At 37.0% G+C, this 23,569-nt stretch overlaps 1 protein-coding gene across 1 annotated transcript in view; it reads left to right on the top strand.

Moving 5' to 3' along the window:
* Positions 1 to 23,569, top strand: part of CCSER1 (coiled-coil serine rich protein 1) — a 383,892-nt gene that overhangs the window by 284,406 nt on the left and 75,917 nt on the right. The window contains exon 7 of the mRNA XM_083861973.1: positions 7,738 to 7,815. Within this exon, the coding sequence (XP_083718099.1) occupies positions 7,738 to 7,815 (78 nt within the window). The remainder of the gene's footprint in view (positions 1 to 7,737; positions 7,816 to 23,569) is intronic.

Below are 23,569 nucleotides of genomic sequence, written 5' to 3'. Positions count from 1 at the left end.
AATACCCTGTCAGGAGTGGTTCCATACTGAAATTGTAAAAACCCTTCTGAGAAGTGATGAAGAAGTGAGAGTAATTGCAATCACAACATTTAGGAAGTGCAAAATAGCTTGTTAAAACCTCAATGAAATGCATAGCAATTGAAGGCATCTGAATCTTTTTTGGGAATCACAGAAAAATAAAACATAGCCTCAGATTAAAACACAGTTGTGAAACTCTCGCAAAGTTGTCCAGGATGCTTATAAAGTAAAACTTAGGAAACAGCTGGACAATTTAGAAGAAAATTATTAATGAAAGTCAGGTTGGGTTAATTGCATTCAGATTTAAAAAATAAGTTTTGTCAATATTATGAAACATTGTCCTCATTTAGATTGAAAGCACTGTAGGTCAGGAAGACTGTAGTCAGTTAACTGACCAAAATATTGGAGGAGATACCAATTATATTCCTATGTACTTATGGGCAAAGAGATATACTGGACAGTAAAGCATATGTAGTTTTTGGATGTGAGTTTAGTGTAAGTTAAAATGTGTGCCTTGAAGAAAGATATTCATTAAGAGCAAGTACAAATAGATTTTTGTCTTGAAGGAGTTGTATCTTATGTAGACTAAAAAAGACATTAGACTGACTGTAAGGAGATCACAAACATCTTTCAGAGCTTCATGGAGAACAGTGAATTGCGAGCATAGGAACTGTTGTGCTGAAACTGGCGCCTAAATCCATGTCTGGCTTCAACAGTGGCTATTTGTGGGTACTCAGAAGGACTTGGAGAGCAACATGGTTTGGGGAGCATTTTTTCCTAACCCATCAAGACAGTTGATTCCCCATATCCAGCAACAAATAAATGTATAATCTGTTTATACTTCTGCCCTCTTTAATATAATTGAGGTGCATTTATTGTTTGTATTGATATCTAGTCCTTTGTAATTCCACCTTCTATCTTGGTCCCAGTATGTTCTGTTATGATGCATAACATGCCTGTGTGTGTAAGGGAGGAAAAGGAGTCAATTCTGTTCTCTGATTTGAGCCTTCTCAGTTTGATTAATGGATTTATTGATGAGTTCTAAGTGTCTTATTTGAAAGTGCAGGAAAGCAATGGATGTCTATGCAGGGACGCTGTAGAAGTGTGAGAGAGACCAATGGGGTTCTCTGTTGATAGCCTCTTCTTGGAGTGTATGCAGACCAGACATTTTCTTTAAGATTCAGATTATGACTGTGCTGTGGAGTATCAGGTAGTTACTGTAAGTGCTGTGATGCAGGGTTTGGAGAAAGAAAGTGTCTTTGTGACTAGAGTTAGAAAAAACCACACTGAACCTACTGTGAGAGACAACCGTCTACAGTCTATTTTCTACAAAGCTGAAAGCAGTTTTGAGAAAAAAAAAAAAAAATGTGCATTTGAACCTGAAAGATCTCCTGCAAGGCAAGAAAAGCAATTGAAATAGGCAGCCTGCAGATTAAAATCCCAGGAGAGCACTTGGTTCTCTCAATTGCCTGCTGAAAGACCAGAAAAGCTGATTTTATATGATATTATTAGGGAGGAATGTACAATAACAAAATGTCAAGGCTGGATAGTATAGTCAATGAAGTATGAAAGAAACAATAGAAACTGAAGAGGGACTAGAGTTTTGCTTAAGGAAATCAGTTCTCCACTATGTTGTCAACAAAGCATTTGCATCTGTGAAAGCAGCCCCCTGGTTTTCATTAGGATAAAAATATGACTGGAGTTGGATTTAATATCATGTGTTACGGTAGCAGTCCCAACTGAGAGAGTGACAGTCTCTGATGGTCTGGCAGGTCTCCTCTCAAAGACATGGTAACCCCAAAGTCATTGTCCGAATTAGTCCTGAAATTAGATTCTGCTTGCAATAGAAGTGAAGGGGATTTTTAGAGATTAACTTGTGGTGAATTTGCTGTTGGAAAGGTAAAAATGGTTTTCTCCTGCATATCAATGGAGCCTTCATGTAACCTCTCTGTGGCAGGAAGTTGTCTGACATGGAAACTTGTGTCTCTGTTTATTATGAGTTTTGTGGAGGAAGGCAGGGAGAAAAGACAGACTGGCAGGATGAGCTAAAGATGAAATCGAGGTGAAAATAAAGAGAAGAAAGGAAGAATATTTGCTGTTAAATAAATGCATTAGTTATGTAATGACATATATGTCATTGTCTTTTAAAGAAATGTGATATTTCTGTGGTTATAAAAACAGATTTTTTTTCCTCCCACTAGGTATGTACTCAGTTTTAAACCAGCAACCTCCCATTCTCAATAGTTCAGCTTTTTACTCTGTTTACAGATTTCAAAACGTTTATTAAGGTGTTGTCCTTGTCCTAGCTACCAACTTTTATGTTAAGGAATTTTATACTGCCATTTTAGAAACTCAAAAACAGATAATAATAGTAATTTGTGCTTTGAGCTTTGGTGTTCTTACACTTTTGCAACTAATATAAGGAGAAGAGAGATAGGTAACTTGGTAAATTTAAATATTTGAGTAAATTTAAGTTTATATTAAATTTAAACCAATGTGAATATATAGTCTGAGACTAAACTATTTCCAGCACAGTAGCCCTTCAACAAACCATGTGCACTTTATGTTACTTGCTGGTTATGGGCTTTTTAATTGATTTAGCTTAATTAGAAGGGTGAAAGAGCATTTTTCAGCTGTTTTTCCAAGTGGAAATAAGTAACAGTCAACAAAATATTCTTCATACCAACTCCTCCTTGGTGGAAAAAAACATCGTGCAAAGTATTAGATTTAAGAGACTTCCTGAAAACTCAGGCTCTTCTAAAGCAAACAGTTTGGGACATAAAAATACTGCTAAGTGACAGATCAGTATCTCTTATGAAGTGAAATTTCCCAGCTTCCCCAGATGATTGGCTTTGCTTAGATTGTGAGAGGAGTCAGGACTAATCTGTACGCCTGTATACTAATTGCTGATGGAGAATCAGTCGGTAATTGAACACTGAAAGCTTACTCGACCCTCTGTACCTCATGAAGCATAGAAAGAGGAAGCAAGACACAGTAGCAGCTGTAATTTACTCTTCACTCCTGCAATGGGAGCTATAGTAACTCAGGTCAAATGCAAGACCCATGCAGCTTTCCTAGCTATGGAGGAGCAGCAAGCTCCAGGCAAATACTGGAAAATAATACTTAAATGTCTCAGCTGTTATTCGCATGCACTAGTCATTAGTAAGAATATTTAACTGTATCTTCTAAGGAAGGAGATGTGACATGGATTTATAAATAGCCACCTGAATTGTATTCATAGATATAGCAAAACACATTTTAAAGAGGCTCTCACTCCCTTCTTAGCGAGAGAGCTGGGAAATGTTGGGCAACGTTACTCAAACCACCTGATAGAAGGTGGGAGGCGAAAGCTTTTATTGTGTATCTATTTTTTTTATTTTTTTATCTAACCTAATTTTCATTTTTCTGGCCTCAGTTGTTTATAGAAAATTTATTTGCAGGAAGTATATTTATGATCAAAACCTCTTCATGACATTAATACAGAAATTACAGAAATCAGAGCACTCTGAAAGTGTATGGAAGACCATTGCACACCCTGGATGACTAACTAGATGATTCTGTCCTTGTTTTTAACCTCCCTTCATAGCTTTGAGCAAATCACTTTCCCTTCTTTTTCACTTCCATGGATAAAATGGGATAATGATATTTAAGTACAATATTTCATAAAGATGCTGTGCAGACCCATTAATAAATCCATTTGCAGGTCTTTGATTACCCTCAGTATATCAAAATGTCACTACTGAGCTTGCTGACTTCACTTATTTAATTTTCTAGTTCTACTCAACTTCTAGATTATAAAATGATATTTTCTGACATAACTTATGGTACAACTAAAACTATCACTCTGAAAGTCACTTCAACACTCATCCACTACCCCTTAGAAAAAGCTATAAAGTACACAGATTGTCTTTTCTTCAGTTATTATAAAGATTTATTGGATCTCTAGCTCTAATATCCACTGAAGGTTTTCTCTGTCAGTATTAACTGCTTAGATCAATAAATTGCAATACTGATCTCCTGAGAAGTCAGTGTCTGCCAGCTACCATTGCAGTGTTTACTCCTGTTGAAAAGCAGTTGTAGCAAATTAAATTGGCTTCTGTTGGTGGATGGCCCTTATTTTATGGCACAATTAATGAAGGCTGATAGATAGGCCACTTCCTAAAGAACATCAGATTAAAGGCAAGGGTTTGCCGCAAGAAAAATCTGAATTTATGAGGTGAATCTGCTTTCATTTATAGAAGAGTTGCTGAAGACTGGTAGATGACTCTTCAAAAGAAAGAGTCCTTTTCAAAGGATTGTGTTTTTAACCTTATCTTCTGTGTTGCTGGAGAACCACTGACCACATTCACTAATCTGCAGTTAGACAGTTTACCTTGTTATGTAGGTTTGTGAAACATTCTGCTTTGAGGAAGGCAGAGACAAGTGGAATAAAACAAAACCAAGCCTGTAACTACTTTAAAACAGCTCTGGAAACAGCTGGTTTCACTTTCATCTAGCTCAAATGATGAGAATTTGTCCTCAGACAGGTTTCTGACCTTGAATCTCCAAAATGGATGTAGAAATGGGAAAAGTTTGTTCTCTTAGACTTGTTTTCTTCCTTTGCCTCATTATCAGGAAACTTCCTGATCATAGTTTTAACATTATTCTCCAAGGATAAATGATTAGCATGGCCTATCAGTGACTCCAAAGTACCTGTTCAACTGCACAATAAGCATGACGTATACTTAGACTGATTCTAGAAATTAAAATAAAACTTAAGCATTGATCTTTCAATCATGAAAGAATTGTTGACAGAATTCTAATAATGTCAGTGTTTTGAATATTAGCAGCCTGTTCCAAACAAATGAAAAAAAAGCACTGAGAGAAATGCTCTTTTTTTGGCATGGACAAGATGGTATTTTTCTATACTGTTGTTCTGAGAAATACTTGAATTGCTTTGTATTCAGACATTTTGAAAATGTAGTTTAGGTGATTAAAGCTGTGCAAATTTTCTGCCCTCTGGTAAACTGAGAGGTTGCCACTGACACATGGGAAAGGCTCAGTCAACAAAACCCAGCTGTGCATTTTGTGCATAAAAACTACATATTAAAATGATAGTTGCACAGCAAAGTACTGCAAAATTAGATGCCCTAATTTTGCTTAAGATTTTGAATTAAAATACAAATTATGTTTATTTAGCATTTGTGATGACTTACAAGATATAATTATAGCCTAATGGTGTAGCATCTTCTGGTTAATTTATAACTAAAACCTATCAAGTTTATGCTGGACTTGAAGTGAGTGGCTGCTTTTATGAGAACACAATTGGTTTAGACAACATCAAATAAAAAGTCCCCATTGAGTAAATTCCTCATAGTGATTTTTTTTTTTTTTTTTAATATGTATGGTGAGCTTTAGACTGCAAAGTGTGATTATGATAAACACACTACAGAGAGCAAGTTTAAGGGGGAGTGTGGTGTTTGAAATTCTACGTATATCACTTCAGGAGGGCAAGCTATCAACATCTTTCATAGCAGTGATTAGTTTGTAAGGGTTTGGGTTTTTTAATAGCTCGAGAAACAACCCTTTTGGTACTGTCTCGCTCAATTCTCCACTATAATAAATTGTCTTAGGGCCACTGGGTTTAATTAATTTGTGCAGGCACAGATACTGCTCTGCTTTCCTTAGAGAGGAAAATTACTGAAGGTTTTGGAGGTGCCACTGAGACGATGTATATGTGGACAGCTCTGGGCAGATATAGACTCTGCTGTCAGTGCTCCTGTCTGGACAAACTCAAATTATTTTCAGTCCAGAAGCCACGTAGTCATGGTGCCCCTCCTTATACACCCTTCCTCACCCCAACAGCCCTTTTGGTTCAGGCATGGTGCCACATCAGTGTGAACATCAGGCCTGGGCTGGCTCCTGTCCAGTCATCACGCTTTGCGGAATTTCATAGTGATGCTGATTCAATGCTTAAAGATGGGTAGATGGGTCTGCCCTCCTGTGCACTTCTAATTACAAATTAGGGCATTTGATTTGGTTTGGAAATCAGATGCATTTGGTTTTTTTGGTTGGTTTTTTCTCCCTCTTTAGTTTTTTTTCTCTATTCTATGTAAATTAAAAGGCAAATTATCTTCTGCTGAGCTGCTGGCATTTGATGCAAAACATTCCCACAGAAGTATCCAGTTTTTTGTGCACTCTGTATTTAATGTAGAACAGCTGAGTTTCATTTAATTTATAAATATTATTGGCTAGTTTTCTTGATGACCAGGTGCAAGAGTCTGACTTTCTGAATACAATGGATTCTACAAAGATACTGGCTTTCTGACATGCTGTAATCTCTCTTTATTCCTCAACATCATCTCTGTGTTCCGTGGGTTATAAATTACCTGTTTCTTTCTTAAGATATAATTACCATGGCCCCCTTCTGTCTCATTTACTTGCATCCCTATTATTTAGCAAGTAACTGTTGTCTTTTCTTTCAGCAATAATGTAACTGATAGGTATCTAATTTAACTCACATTTTCTCAGCGGGTGTTAACTTTGAAGTCTCTGTGCCCTGTTTTGGATTTGACACAGGGATTTCATACCCAAAATTTTGTCTTTTCTCATCTTCTACTCAGCTGGCTGAGTAAAATGCAATGTCTCTCCATAAATATCATCTGATGAATGAACTGTTAGAGAAATCACTGGGTGGAGCAGTGTGACTCACTTGCAGAATTTGGCTTTATCAAAGGACTCAGAGTAGATTCATAGTGATGCAAAAAGTGGTATTGGATTAGTCATGTGCACAAGTTGAATTAAGTCATAGTCATGTGCACAAGTTGAATTAAGTCATTCTGCATTGCAATGCTACACTGTGAAAAGGAATGCACTAGTAGGCCATGCTAAGTTGTTTATTTTTTTTATATTCTTCATTTCTGTTTTATTGGTGATCATGGTGGATTTTTTTCAATTTCAGCACTTAGGAACTTTTTTGCTCAAGAAGTAGCATTACTCTCGTTTTCTCCAGAACAATTATGATATTGTTTATATATGTTTTTAAACTCCAGATTTTGTTCTTCCATTATTATTACCATTCTATATTGTTAAGAGTCACACACTTGTTTTAATATCTGTCACATCTGTAAAAATAATGACCATGCTAACCAACAGGTTACTGAAATTCGATCTGAAGAGGGTGGGGTTCTAGGTCAATCTTCCAAGCATTTTGACTTGACAGATCATTGAAGTGTACTCAATTATTCTGATTAATAACTTTGGTCTTCACAGTCTCTTTTCTTGTATTAATGCTTGTTTGTAAGGTGTATTACTCATGTGAATGGGATTTTTTAAAAGCATTTAACCTAATATTTTCCTGCAATATTATGCTTTCCTCTTAATTTTTCCTTCTAAATCTACTACTGAGCCCTTGCAAAAATAATCTAAAATTTTATGTCATAGTTTCTTTTGAGATGAATAAATTTTTCTGTATGAACAAATATGAACAGTATGTTTGTGTACTTGTGGATGTTTCAGTCTTTGAATGGGGAGTTAATTCAAAATAAAATGTGAGTACTTAGCCATTAGAGAAATACTTGAACTAATTGCAAGCAAAATACAGGTTGCAGTTGTCAGTCTAGTTCTGTTGGATTTTCAGTGATGTTTTCAAGCTCTTTCCTCCCCCCCTCCCCCAAAATGTAAAAAAGTTGTCCACAGAACTTGACTGGAAATGCCAACTCCTGTGTTCTTTTCTTTCAGAGTACTGACATGAGTCCAGCGAGTAGCACAACCTCCCTCCCTGTTAGTCCCCTTCCTGAGGAGCCATTATTTTTCAAGGTACAATTAATTGAATCATAAATATTATCTGTTGATCTTGGCTTATCATGTTATCTGCTGTACTGTGAAGTGCTATTATTTCTTCTTCCTTTTCTTCAAGTTACTGTGATGTCAGCAGATGTTCCGTGTATATACTATGCAATTTTCAAGAAATATCTAGTTTTGAATGTTTTTACAGCAGACTACAGCTGTGAACTGCTATTTTTAAGACTGTTTTTATCCACCATCCCATTTGGATATGTGCATTCCTGTATAGGTGTGTGTCATCAACAGATTTCTCTTTATTTTGTATTTCAATTATATATTTTAACAAAACAATCATTATTTTCTCCAAGGATGCAGGAGACATTAAAGGTATGTCGAAGAACAGTTTTGGCATAAGTCAGTGTAAGCCACAGGCCTGGCATTTTGGTTAATAATAAATGTGGGACGTCCACAACTTCACGAGGTTTAAGCTGTGAGGAGTGAGTTGTCGTATGTCACTTTTGCCGCTGACACCATGGCATCCATCCCTGGGACACAGAATAGCCTTAGGCAGATCCTGACTCTTGGAAGAGTTCTCCTGAGGCCACCCAGGTACTCAGAGCAGTGCTGCATCATCTAGCAAAGAGGTCACCTTGCCAGTTGCTCACTTAGATAAGGAAGAGGGAGCGTGGGTTTTCAGCCCCATTGACTCAATTGGGTGTCATAATATGGACTAAGTTACACACACAGGAATAAATATTTTAAAATTTTCCCTCTCCCAAGTAAGTTTCTGCCTTCTGTGTGCATACAATCAGTTGACTAGGTTGAGTTTTAGTCACTTTGTGATGATGCTAAGTTGAAGCTGAGTAACTGGAATTAATGAAGTTTGATGTTGCAAAGTTTGTCTCTCTTGCACGTTCTTCCAGCACAGAAAATAACAGTGTCCTTCAGATCTGGCCAAGCCAAGAAAATAAACTCCATTTTTTCCCTCCTGTATTTCCAGTGTCTGTGCAACAGTTCTACAACCAGCAAGCTGATTCTTGCTATTAGAAGGGTTGAGGATTGTGCTTGCTCAGTTGTTTCATTAGTGAGGTACAGATGGGATATCAGTGGTCAGCTATTCACTAGTTCTTACTCCTCTTTTGGGATAAAAGGCTTTTAAGACCCATCTCTTAGTCAGATTTGGCTGAGATTGAGTAGTGTTTTGCCAAGATGCCAGTGTACACATCTTTATTTCTTTGGAACATCACTTTAAATGCACATTGAAGTCTGCTCAGCATTCTAAGTCAGATTCAGTAGTTGAGTCTCTCCATGCTTGGAAAACCACTAAGATATGACATATACAAAGAAATGGGCTGCTCAGATAAAGGTGTAAGAGGTAAGAAAATCTAACTTATTGTCATGCTGAGGTATTCAGACATTGCTCTGTTTGCACTGGGGCACTGGTAAATACACTGTAGTGCCTTTATATTTTGAAGGAAATGGTGTTCCTATAACCAAAAATGGGTTGTAAATTACTTGAGGTGGAATAGTTGCTCTAATAAAGCAATAAACATGTTTTTTGTATTAAAAGTCTAGTAGAAATGGTAAAAGAAATTGAAAAATAGGGCAGAGAGTGTTACTGAATCTTTCATTTTCAGTCAATTTTCAAACCAGGAAACATTTTTCTTTGCAATTCAAGTAAAAGGGAGGTCAGACCAGGAAAAAGTTAAGTGCATTTCACATCATTTAGTAGAAATAAAAATAATATAAAATGCAACAGTTTTTGTTATTTCTCCTTGACTCACTTCAAGAGAGAGCACTATTGTTCCAGTTGTAATGTGAATGACTGGTTTTACAAGCCATAACCCTCTCTGAATACTGTCAGTCAATAATATTGGCTTTTGATGATGGGATGGCGCATTTCCCTGAGCAACATGATAATAACCTTTCCCACATCCTTGCTGTAAAGAAGGAGATTGAAAATGAAATTCCATCCTGTGGTTCTGGAAACACAGGTGTAATGAAGCAGGGCCCTGTAAAAAACTGCGTCTCTTTGGGACAGTTCAAGATCTCTGAGCTAATGAGCTTTTATATTAGACTGTGAAATGAAACCAAGCCTATGTTCTCAGTCGTACCTGGTTTTATACCAAGAAAGAGAACTGTCCTTCCTTCGATTTTAACAATATGCCTTCAAAAGAAAGTCTGCATTTCTGCATAAGGAAAGAATACAAATCCTGTCATCGTACTTGTCTTGCACATCCAACCTTCACCAAAGCAGATACCTGTCAATTTTAGTCCCAAAGGATATGTGCTGGAAAAATATGGAGAACCTAAGCTTGCACAAAACCATTTTGAGATTTTGAATTTAATCTAATGGAAGTTAGAAACCAGATTTCCCTGGAAGTGCTTGTAAGTTGCATGTCAGCTCTACTAGCACCAACCTCAGCAATATATTCTCCCAGCACATTGCACATGCTGGGACTTGTAACAGGAAGATCCAAATCAGACCCTTGGAAGACCCTTCTCAGAGGTGTTTGGAGGAAGATATTTTCCAGTGCAGCAAGGGATAGTCCACCTGAGTCCATCATATGCCATTACTTTAACTGAGTCATTGTGCTTTACTTACATTAACACAGTACCTTCAAAAGAGTATCACTGATACCCAGCAGAAGGAGCAGAAAACAATTGGGTAAGAAATAAAGGTAACCAGCTCCAGAGCTGTTGAATCCTAGAAGCAGCCATGAGAAAATGACCAGATAAACATATAGTTAATGCCATTCAGCAACCTTTCCTCCACAAGTGTTATAATAGATTTGGTTTTTCTTGAGGAAAGAGCAACTTTGCACAGCAGCCAGTACAGCCAATCTTCTGAGTGGCTTTGGGTTTCTTCTCCCTGTGGAATTAGCAACACACAGATGTTCAGAGCAGTCTTCCTTAGCTGTGCTCTTCAAAATCTTAAGATAAAATCCAATTCAGCCGTGTACACAGACACTTTTGCAAAACTTTTCTACAACAATTTTTGATAGAGTACTCCTAGACATTTCTTTTTAGTAAGGGTTATTTTTATGTCAGATTCCAGCTTTCAATCCTCTGCTGTTTTCCATGGCTAAAAGTGTTTAGAAAAGGAAGATTTTTTTCCTAAAAAGTTTATTTCTCCTCTCAGAAAAGAACATCATCTTTGTTGGTGGTTTTGCACTTAAACTTTCATGTAGGTAGGATCTTCCTTTGAACAGAAGCTTTTTTCTTCTGTCTCTTTATAATATTTCTTGAAGAATTAGGTGTTTGTCTTTTGGGAAAAAGTTATGTCGCAATTGAAATATTTCAGAACTAAGAATTTAGAGTATAACAGAGCAGAATGGTATTTGTCATGCAACCTTAACTCAAGTTGTTATTCTATGTTATAATAGCAAAACTGTAGCTGGCTCAAATGTGAGTGACTTTCAATTATGAGTACTTGCATCCGCTCTCATTAGCTAGAATTAAAAATAATCCTGCCTTTCATTTAGAAGATAAGTGAAGGAGTGGGTATTTCTAAAAGGTCAACTTACCAAGCAATGTCTCATCTATTTTTTAGAACCTTTTCTTTTCTCCTACTCATTATGCTGTACTTTACTATAATAGTATTTTATTATTTTAAAATTATTCTAAAATAGTGACAATCTTTTAAGAAGAGATCTATGACAACCATTTAGTACATCAAATATCTAATATTAGCTAATTACACATTATCTCTTGTAATGAGCATCAGTCTCACTGGTTATTAGCCACAGCTAAGTTGTAAATAATAACCATAATAGTAATTTATTGTAGCGATTTTTAATTGTGTTTCAGTTATATGATTAATCTCAACCATGCTTTACTAATTGGCAATAAATGAAAGAAGAAAACTCTTACATTATTTCCTTTCTCCTTTGAGGGAACTGAGAATTTCCTTCAGTGTTTATTGTCTTACTGTGTTCTGACTTCTGTAATTAATACCCTTGATGCAAATTTCTACAGTAAGAAAGCAGAAGTGGCAGGTCACGTAGCAAAAGCTGAAAGTCCTCAGTAGTGTTACGACTCGTGTAGGTCTAGTGAAGTGCAGTCTATACTGAATTATGTCTATACTTAAGAGTTTTGCCGTTCATCCTGCAGCTTTACAAGAAGTGCAAATCACTGCAGTCATTTATGTGCATGACTCTGGCAGCTCATGACATTTGTGCCTACAATTAGCAAGAGAGAAATTTTCCATTTGGTCTGTAATCACAATTAAATATTACTGCAGATATTTGGAATCAACATGAAAGTCACAGTAGCCCAGACAAGTCATCTTTATATTTCTAGGTGTAGAATGAGGTGTTTTCCTAGCTTACTCAGCAATGATGACAGCAAACTGAGCCTATAGTTCTGAAAGCCTCCTATGCTAGTTGACACAGGCAGCCTATTTATCCTCTCTACCTTAAATGCACTATTTCCAATATTTTGGAAGTAGTATTCCAAGTATTTGCTGACACTTCCTTGAATGAGAAGATTTTAATATATTGATTTGTTTTCAGAATTGACTCCGAAATAATCAGCGGCATTGTGACCTCGTGGCAGATAGAGCAGGTTAGGGTTCAGTGATGCTCTTTAGTGGGCTGGAGGCCTCATTAGCTCTCATTCCACCCTCCAGCTGAATTTTTGCTTATGCTGAGAAGCATCTGAAGCCTTTGTGGTTTTGGTTTTTTGTTTGTTTTGGAGATATTTTTGATATTTCTAGTAAAGTGAGTAGAGTTGTAGAAGTATGACTCACATAACCCCATGTTTACTTTTCTGCTGCCTCAGTCTCCATCCTATTTTTAACCAGTCTGTCACCGTTCTTCAGTGGTTTAATCAATTCCTCCTACTCCTAATTGTTATCTCTCATGTCAGTATTTTCTTTCTTTATGACTCCTGGGCTGTTATAGCACAGACTTTTAAAAGTTGCTTCATCATAGCAGCTTTCTGCCTTTGGTGCAAGCCTTCCATTTCATCATTTCTCTAAAAGATTTATACATCTGATTTGTTTCACAGGCTTTATCATCATAGGATATGAGATCTTGAAAACACTGAATTTATTCCGAAGGGACGAGTGTGAAGTAGGTATTATTAGGAGGTCTTGCAACAGGGTCCTGTTACAAGCTTCTGTGCATTTATTCACTCTTTTCCTTTTTCTCAGTAACTATTTTTCCTAAGAAAAAGAGCTGCCAGCAAAGTCTGTCTGAATAGAACCACATTACCTGTTTAACAAGTAAATAAAAAATTACTTTTACTGTGGGGAGTGCAGGTACAACATCTGTAATGTCCCAATGTCACTGATGTATTTACTAACGACTGAAAAGATCAGCAATGAGACTGGGCACTACACATCTACACATGTATTGTCTGATTTCTTTCTGCTTCTATGCCTTGATCACAGTTTCCTTTCTTTCCAAATTTTATGTACATACATTTTTTAGTGTATTCTCCTTTATTTTATTGTAGCTTTCAATAAAATGAAAACTCCACTAGTTCAATATTTCAAAATTACAATCTCTATCTTAGGCAAAACTGATGCTTTTAATGCTATAAATTCAGTTATTTACTCAGTGAGGCACATATAGGAAAATGATTAATGTATGTCTTATAAATCCTTCAAAAGCAACCAGAAACACAAGTGATGCTTCAACAAAGGCATGCAGAAGGATCATCATTACTTTTTTTCAGTTAACAGGGTTTCCAGAATAACTTAAAATTTTATATAATCAGCGCTGCAAGGGTAAATATTATGTTCATTCAGGTTCCTTCCCTCAGGCAGACACACGCTCATACAATTAATTCTGATGCATACCTACAAAGTAAGCTTTTCCTGCTGAGTACTCTATATCCGAGATTTAAAAGTCATAAAACTTGTTACATTATAGGTCGCTGACAGGATTTTATCACAGACTATGAAAAAAGATTTTCTTGAAACTCCATGGGAGGGTTCTGATACACCCAGTAAGAGCACTTAAAGTGCTAATCTAATAATCTCAATACAGACAGTAAATCCTCCTAATTTCCCTTGTCTTGGGACTGATAGGCAGGAGTATCCTGGGGGAGTGCATTGGTGTGTTGAAGAATCCCTTTAGCGCAGGCAGCTCGGGGTGCAGCTGCAGGTTCAGCTTTGTGGGGGCAGCAGCCTGAGCTCCAGGCAAGAGACAGAACAAAGGTCCCAGGTATGCATGGCCCAGCCAGGGGACCAGACACTCAGGAGCTGGTGACTCCAGGATTTCCCACCTTTTGACTGTGGGGGTGTAAAAGCCCAGGATTTTTTTGCTTGGGGTTGCTCCTCGGAGGCACCAGTTTGACCTGTTATTTGTTATTTTGTTATTGCACCATGATTAAATTGTTATAAGGGTCTGGAAGTCTGAGACCGCTGTGGGGAAACCTGGTGTGAGTGTGGACGGTGTAGCTGCAAAAAGTCCTAAGTCCCAGCTCAGCTGGTGCCAGAGGGACTCCCAGATGGTCAGACAGGGAAGTTTCTTTACCAGGCATTTGTAAAATATGATGAATGGGTTTTGTTTGGTGGTGTTTTTGGTTTTTTGTTTTGTTTTTTTTTTTTAGTGAACAGAATCACTATAACGAGTTTGGAGTGAAATTTCATCTAAATCAATGACACAGTGCCCGCTGACTGCAGTGACATGTGCCATTAACTAATCCATGGATAGCATGGATTATGTCAGAAGCATCAATTATTTTAGAAATGAAAATACTCATCTGTGTTGACCATTTTAACTGCATCAATTATTTTAGAGGTGAAAATGTAAATCCATTTTGACCATTCCAACCCAAGAGTACTTTCTGGAGTTGTAGTAAATGAAGATAAAATTAAAGTGCTTTTGTAAATTATGTCCAGTATAGTAAAAATGTAGAACTATTTGCAATGCAGGAGTTTATTTAATAATTATTATTCACTTTCCAGTATATGTTGAGCAATGAATGTTTACTTCCTAGGATAAATTAAACAAATGAGGGATTTAAAGATGGGTTTTCTACATCTCAGACGTGTATTTTCACTGTAGCAGGTCTTCTTTCTCCCTTTCTGGCCAAGGACTGCTGCTTTTTCATCCATAAAGCCTCTGAAAAACATAGGTGTGGAAACTTGACATGTTTTCCACAAAAAGTTTTGATTTAGTCAAATTAATGATTTTAAATGGAAAAACATCTGATCCTTGACTCTTCTGTTAGAACATGTATAACCAACTTCCCCCAGTACTGAGTAATGTTAATGACCCAGCCATGTGTTTTCAAACATAATCCATTACAGTAAGAAATTGAGGGTTGGCATTTTGAAATCCTTATCAAGTTAAATGTCTCAAAAGTGGGACACTCAAATTAACTGATTTTAAAAGTGTTCACTGAGAGTTTAAAGAGACAGATATTTTTGTGAGCAATTTAGACAGCCATTAACTGAAATTAAAGGCAAGATCTAATTGCTGACATACAGGCACCTTGTGCCACCTCTGAAAGCTCTCTCCTGCCTTTTCTCTGACTAACTTTCTAGCAGAGCCAAATATTGAGAGGCAATGAAAGCTGTTGTGCTGTAGTTTGATTTTTGTTGTGTTCCTGGTTTCTTTAAGTTTGTCACTTGGTCATGCTTTGTCTCTTGGAAAGTTATAAACTCCTTTGTGAGCCACTTGTTTATAATGAGCTGCTTAATTTTACTGAGGGATGTGGTTTGTCTGGGAGGATTTGATTGCTTGATGCAGTAGTGACCTACATGGTTAAGTGAGGACTTCTGAAGTGCTGTTCCTCTTTCCACTAGCCTTTTCATTGTTGTATGACATTAAAGCTGATTCTGTGTGAAAAAGTTTTTTTTTTCCTCCTATATTTAAAATTATAACATCATTATGGTAGTACTGGGTTAAATTTCTTGTTTTTGAAAGGTGTAGTATGCTCTGATTTTTAGCCATAGTATGTGCATTCAATTTATTCTCTGCCCTTCTCCTTGTTCCTTGTATAGTTCAATACTTTGATTATTGGTACTGAAATAAATTTGTATGCTTAAGATGACTTTTTAGTGCCTTACCACTTTTTTGAGAACTGTAAAGTTTCTTCTACCCTTTTGAAAACTTTTTAAAAAACAGGAGAGGTAAAACTTTTTAAAAAACAGGAGAGGTAAAAGGATATCTTTGTTGATTAAAATATTCTTACATGTGACTGTATGAACTGGCTCTTAATAGTAGTCCAGAAAAGTTATGTCTCTACATATGTATAGAATAAGAAATCCATTTATTCAGCCTTCTTCATTTATCGCAGATTTTAATAAGACTCCTGAAAGGCACTGGGGATGGAGACAATGAAAAGTGTCAGTTTTAATTCTTTTTTAAAATGTTGGAAACCCAGTCTCAAGACTGTGGGTATGTTGCATTGTTGTCATAGGGAACACCTATAAGAAAATGCCATTCCTATTGTGAATATCTCAAAGACAACTTTGAAATTTAAGGAAAACCTGGAAGTTTTGGACTATTTAAATTGCTAAACCATTTCTTAATAAATGGATGAGGACATGATTCATTTGAAAAATTCTGGTAAAAAAAAAGTGGACTAAAGAAAAAGAGCATGACCTTTGTGGTTGAAGGAGTTGATCATGGGAGAGTGGAAAAGCCTATAAACAGACTTAAGCACTTAATTTTGTCCCAGCGAATAATGAACTAAATGTTCAGCAGATTTTTTTAGATTTGATGTTTTCAAGCAGGACTGAATGCTACAGATGAGAAGAAATAGCAAATTTTTAATTTGGATAATAGTTGCAAAGCATTTTAAACTTGTACAGCTATGTGGTGCACTGTTATGGATACTCTTATTATTAATTATATCATTATAGTGAAAATTATATCATTAGTTATCATCTATCAATAGACTTCTGAAAGATTAAATTAAGATTAAGGAGGGTGCGGTGGAACAAAGTTTTCTTTAGGTGCCTATCTGAAAACCATTTGTTGTAATCATTACCTTTCTGGATGTTGTCAGTAACCAAGAAAGGAATGAACAAGCATGACTGATTGTAGTTTATTTTGGAGTTTTCTGCAGTTTCATATTTAAGTGAAAGGGAGGAATATCATCCTCCACATGACTGGACAGAGTAATATTTATTTCTGGTTATTCTAATAAGTTGCTGGTTTATTTCAATAAGTCAGTAAAAAGAGGTAAAGTTCGGAGGGAGAAAATGTTTATCTACAGCTGAACCAAGGGAAAATTTAGGAACAAAGATGAAATAGGTTTTACAAACAACATGAAACAAAGGTATTTCCGTAAGTTTTTTGTTTAGTGTTCACTAAAATACCTAAAGCCTCACCATTTTCTCAGACTGATATGTCTGCCTCAAATTTAAAATGCTTAGGAAACAGACTGAAAATCTGTGGATTATAACTATGTATCATAGAAAAACACCTGCAACAGGAACCATGGACAAAAAACAAATAAGAAAACTGGTGACAGTGAAGGTTAAAATAAAGTAGTTAGTTTGGCATGCAAGTGTTACAGAATGTACGAGATTCACACACTCAAAGTATCAATTTATTAGTACTATGAAAGAAAAAGTTTCAAGATATTGAACATTGCTTTCATTGGCAGATGTGAAGTAGGATGAAGTTGGGATACTGTGTGTGGGGAGAACTTGGACTGTAAAGTTGACTTATTAATATTTCTCAGGGATTGTTTGGATTCCTCTAGGTCAGTTTTCTTTGATGAAAATTTCAACCTCTTTGGATAGAAATGTTCCTGCAGTTGCAAGCTTAATAGGCTGGCATCTTTGTGCAGGCAGTTCTGGGTCTGCTGCTTTGTCCATAGTGAGCTCTGCTCACTGAGCAGCACTGGGAGGAGGAATTTTGTCCAACCTGACCACTTAAATGAGAGTTGTCATATCAACACACAATTAAATTTGGACACAAAACAGTTTTCCTGAACCATGGAAATTCCAAATATTTCAGGACACTCTTGTTCCTGGTACGAAATGAATAATCATAATCTGTGTTGTTTGGTCACCCCAGCTCTAAGCAGCAAAGCCTTTAGCTGTTGATAGTGAGACATTTGTCAGAATTAGAAATGGCCAGAGTGGTACTTGTAACTTCTTGTATCTTCATTATTTTGCAATAATATTTGCTGTATTCTTGAGGATGGTACTTCAATTGCAAGTTTGTGTATTTGATGTTTATTGTCATGTTTATAAACAACATTGAATGAATAATATATATAGGCTCTTAAGTTATGAATTCTTTAGGCCATTTGCTTCAGTGTCCTCTTTTGAATATCTTTATCCTCTTTCCTTCTATTTCCACAGAACAGTTGATTCCAGTACTCTTCATTTCCATAATTATCCTTACTGATGTATGAGGATGAATGCAAATTTGTTAGCAAAATGATAATTCCTTATCATAACAAGGAAAAAAATCCCACAGAAATAGCTGTCCATAAATTAAGTCAGCATTATATTGGGTTTAATCTATTTTATAAGGCGTTGCTCACCTCTTAGACAGAAAGAGGTCCTTGGAGTAAATGAAATTAATTGGGGAAAAATTAACAAATGTTATGAAGCTGTCATTTTTTTATGTATCAGTACCACAGTCATGCAAACACTACTCACTTAGAGTTAACTAGATGTCTTCAGCATGCAAATTGGATGGGACTGATCATCATAAATATTAATTAACTCTGAGGTACAGAGGCTTTTGCAAACACTAATCCTTGTAACACTCCTATAGAATGAAGAGGTGTTACCTTCCTTTCTCACAAAGAGGCTTGAGGTATTTGCATTGGTGGTGCTGCACGCTGTCCTGGTCTCGGACTGGGGAACTGATGCTGCTTTTCCTGGCTTCAGTTTCCAGTTGTTAGTAATTCCTCACTGACCTGTGTCTTACTCAAAGAGGTCATATTCCCACTCAGAAGAATTTTGCAACTCCTTTGCTGCCACACTGGGAAGTGAAGCCCACTCTGCAAACAGATTTCCCCATTCATAGCCTGGTGTAGGGAAAGATAATTTTCATTAAATAAAGAAGTGGCATCTGAGGAATATTTATTATGTTTTAAGATAGCTTTCATTTCATTACAGCATTGAACAAGTCACAGGTACTGTGTGATGCTTCAGTTCTCTGTATTATAATGAAATTATTTTGCTTATAGGAATGGAAAGGTAACATGAAAAATAGTTTTTATATACAAATATACAAACACACACATAACATATTATTTGATGGGAAATGTAGAGTGTTAAATACTCCCTTGTATAGTTCTTTATTTTCTATCTATAGAGTCCTCATCTCATAAGGAAGTGAGTTTATTTTTTTCTGTTTTATGGATTTTTTCCCACTGGGTGTCTGTATACCAAGGGCTTTAAGTGTGCAAACATAAATAACAGACAAAGAAAATTTAGTGGTTCTTCTGGCACAAGGAGATGTAAATATTCATTATTATTCAATCCCTCTTCTCATGTATTCATACATTTATTTTGTGGCTTATGGAAATCATAATTACTTGTACATAAGGATGTCCTGTACACCTCCATGAATCATTTTAAACAACAGTGCAAGCAGGCATTGTGATGCAGTTACCCTGAAAGAGCATTTAGAAGGCTCCAAAAAGACAGAACTGAATCTAAGCAAGTGCTTCCCTCACCAGTTTTAATTAAAATTGGCTTATGATAGTGATTTAAAGGAAATCAAATGTTCTTCTGTCATGCATCTATATTTGACTGCCCAGTTGCAGCAGCTTCATCCCTTCAGGCTTTACTAGCAGTTTAAAAAAAATAACTAAACATGAGGATGTGAACTGGAGTGCAGATGATCACTTTGTTAGGTGCCTTTGTGCCTCTAACTGTGGATGGTTTTTCAGGAGAAAGGTAAGAAAGAGGTGACTGCTAGCAAAGGTGACATTTAATGGCAGCATGAGCCTAATGGCAGAGAAGGAAATAATCAAGAAACAGTCCCTTGACTTGAAGAAAAGGTCAGAAGCAAATGAACCACCTGCTCTATGTGTTTGGTGATTCTGTAGGCTCTTGTGGGCCAGAGGTTTGAGGCTTATTATTTCACCCAGCAAGAGTTAAAGGGAGCCTGAGCCCTGCAGTTCCAGGCTTTCTAGGGTGTCCAGTTAAAAATGGGTGAGTGGCTGCACAGATGGATGGATAATGTCAGATGGACCATGCCACTTGTCTCCCCATTTATGAAGGATTGACTCTTCCTCAGATCCATTCCAAAGCATCCTGTGTGCACATAGAGGACTGACCTATAGTTCAGTAGCTGAAGTATTAATTGAAATTATCATCCTAATCAATGTGAGTAATATTATTCTTTGTACATGCATTAGTCTAAAGGCAGATTAATATAGAAGAGAGACTTGTTACCTGACTTTTCTACATTCTAAAACTTAAAGTGCTGCCAGGGAAATTCATCAAAGGGTTCATCTGAAAAGATATCCCTGTGGGTCTATAATATACATGAGCTGTGCTGTGCTACTTTTTATACTTTTCAGCCATACCATCCTTATCAGTTTGGGGTTTTTTTGGTTTTCTCTTCCAGCTGAGATGTAGTTTTCATAAGATGAAGTTAGGCTTAAGAATGGCTAAAGGAACTTGGGTTAAGGAAGTTCTATTCCTTTAAATGCATCAAGTAACACCTTCATTTCTTGGTATGTGACTGTGACAAGGGTGGAAGAAACCCACTTGACTGTCACACTGTGGTTAACGCAGGATTATACTGTGGAGAAATACACAGCAGCAAATACGGCAGCAAAACCAAACTGTTAACAACAAAGGCGTTTAAAGAATTGGCCAGTTGTTAAGTTCAATCAACAAAAGCCCTGATTCTTTGCCCTGCAAGAGTTTAGTTTATCAAGCAGCTCTTTCCATCTGGTTGTGTGATGGATGGGGTTTGGGGGGTTTTTTTGTTGTTTGTTTCCTTTCTTAAATAACAGCATGTTTGTAATTTTGTCTTCTTGAGTCAAGTTTTGTCTCTGTGATATCAACTCCCTACAGAACAATGCTACTGCCCAAAATATCACATGGCTAACACCGGAAAAATCTCTCCTCTATAAATATTTTACCTAAGAGAGGATTCACATACAGTCTGTGATGTGACAGTTAACGTTAATGCTGTTTTTAAATAAAAGTTGTTCTGTGGTACATGATGAGAAACCCTGCTAATATGGATAGAGGATTCCTCTTGTGCCATTGCAAAAAGATGTGAAAAAGCATCGTGGGAGATTTTACTGTGTCAAACAAGCTTCTTGTAGATTGACTATTACTCCTTCACAGTCCTTTAGGCAACTGAATTTTTAAAAGTAAGGATTTGGAGGCTTGTTGGGATTTTTACAGTGAGCTGATTGTATTTCTTACTGTGATTAGGAAATACAGCAGCACAGCTTTGTTCTCAGTGGTGTTATTAGGAGCCTCTTGCAGATTAGGTTGATCACCCCTTGTTACACTGTTGAGCAAAAAAGAACTCTCTCAATGCTCTTGACAAATGGTGATAACCATTTCTGATGTTAAATCCATTTGGCATGCAAATTAGGGTTTACAGGTATCGTGGTACAAACAACTGCAATTCAAAGAAACACAGAGATGTCTGACACTTACTTAAGCTACAACTTTAACTGTAAGTTTATTTGAAAGCACTGTACGAGTCTAATTGGCAAAATTATACAAAATAGATTTTAAAAGCTCCAAGCTCCTAGTTACTTACTGAGGGATATGAAAATATTACAGACTTAGCAGAACAATTTAGTTGTAAGGGTAATATTGTTCGTATGACAGCTGTCATCTTACTGAGTCCACGTTAGCACTGGATTCTTGGTATTTGAACAAGGATCCACAGTTTTGAAAAAGGCCTGTGCAGTCTTCCCACAGAGGTGGAATATGACTGCTTTCATTGTTTCATTTCAGAGTTGTGTGACAAATGCTGTGAACACATACATAGATGAGAGGATCATGGAATGATTATAATTTCAATGGAGACGATTTGGTAATACAGAATAGAATTTGATCATCCAAAATGACCTTGTTTTAGCAAAAGAAATTTGTTCAGAGAACAACTCAACAGAGATCTGTGTAACAGATGACCTACAGAATGAATTGTATGCTTGTCAGTCTTTATTAAATGTGTGAAATTCTTAAGAGTATTTTAAAAAGCACTGCAGCAATGTATGTACAGTGTAGATAGGCTGCCATGCTCTGTTGTGCAGACATGAAGTTGTTGGGTGGCTTTCTCAAGGTCAGAAACCTCACAGGAGGTGTGTACCTCCCTGGTTCTTTTCTGTAACAAATTTATTATTATTTTTTCAATTTAAAAAATAAGTTCGAGATGTTTCTAATTTAAAGTAAAAATAACGAGAAAGGAAGAGTACAGCATGAAGCTGTGACTTTAATAAAAAAGCTTGTGACAGATCCAGATCTCATGATCTTCTACTTTGTTACTTGGTGCTTCTCTGGGTTAATCTCTTTTCAAACTTGGTAGGCTTCCAGAAGAAGCAGTCACATTCCAGTCTTGCTTGTCTTTGGCCATTACATTTGTATGAGATCTCTATTTTGGTTTTACTCTGCTTGCTTGCATACAGATGGGAAATGAGTTGGGGTTGAGGAAAGGGCAGAGAGACCTGGTCTCTTGGCACAGAAGCTGCTGATTCTGATTAATTATTAATTGAACTGTAAGATCAAAAGAAGTTACTTGTACTAAGTTCTATAATTAGTTTAATAAAAACAAAACCAAAAAGCCAGCCAAGCCCAAAAACCATGACAACTTTTTTCATTGTGTGACAAACTAGAGCAAAATTACCTGAATGGAACAGCTTTCAGTAAATCTGTCGGTGACCCTGGTCTCGTCTGATCAAGAACATGTAAGCATACAGCTTCAACTAGGATATGCTCCCACTGGAAGGATAGCCAGAGGAAATCAAAGGTGTCTGGAATGAGGGTGTAGTTTCTTGGATGGTTTGGTACACAGAGAAGCTCCACAAGGCTTACCAAGACGTGTTATGAGTAACAGGAGTGGAATAAAAGAGACAATTCAACTTTTCATGACTGTGTGCTGGTTTTGCCTGGGGTAGAGTTACTTTTCCTCCCAGTGGCTGGTATGGGGCCGTGTTTTGGATTTGTGCTGAACACGGGGTTGATGATACAGAGAGGTTTGTGTTATTGCTGAGCAGGGCTTAAACACAGGCAAGGCCTTTTCTGGTTTTTGTACTGGCAGGGAATTTAGGGGCATGTGGGAGGGGACAGAGCCAGGACAGGTGACCCAAACTGATCAAAAGGATATTCCAGACCATATGACATCATGTTCAGTGTATAACGGGGGGCAGGGAAGGAAAACAGGGAGAAAATTTGGAGTGATGCTGTTTGTCATCTTAGATAACTGTTATCTGTGATGGCGCCCTGCTGTCCTGGGGATGGCTGAACACCTGCATTGGAAGCACTGAATGAATTCCTTGTTTCGCTTTGCTTGCGTTTGTGGCTTTTGCTTTCCCTATTAAACTGGAGGTTTTTTCAACCCACAAGTGATCCTCTCTTTGATCCTCCTGGTGGGGGACTGAGTGAATGACTGTGTGTGTTTTGGTTGCTGGCTGGGGTAAATGCAGCAACACACATTGCTCTTGGAACAGAGAAAATTCACTTTAATAATAGAATGTAGAAGGTAGTGGAGTGTAATGGGTGATGCTGCAGCCAGGCCTGCAGCCAGAACAAGATAACTCCCATGGCAAAGGGGCAGCTGAGGAGTGACTGTGGTTCTCTTCAGTTATCCCTAGAATACTCAAAAGTTTCCTCTACTTGAAAAGTTGAATGTTTTTGTTTTAATCCTAGCACACC

Source organism: Zosterops lateralis, assembly GCF_965231275.1.
Source record: "Zosterops lateralis genome assembly, chromosome: 5".
NCBI classification, from domain to species: Eukaryota; Metazoa; Chordata; class Aves; order Passeriformes; family Zosteropidae; genus Zosterops; species Zosterops lateralis.
The sequence above is the reverse complement of the archived record's forward strand: the minus strand, read 5'-3'. Positions and strand labels throughout refer to the sequence as shown.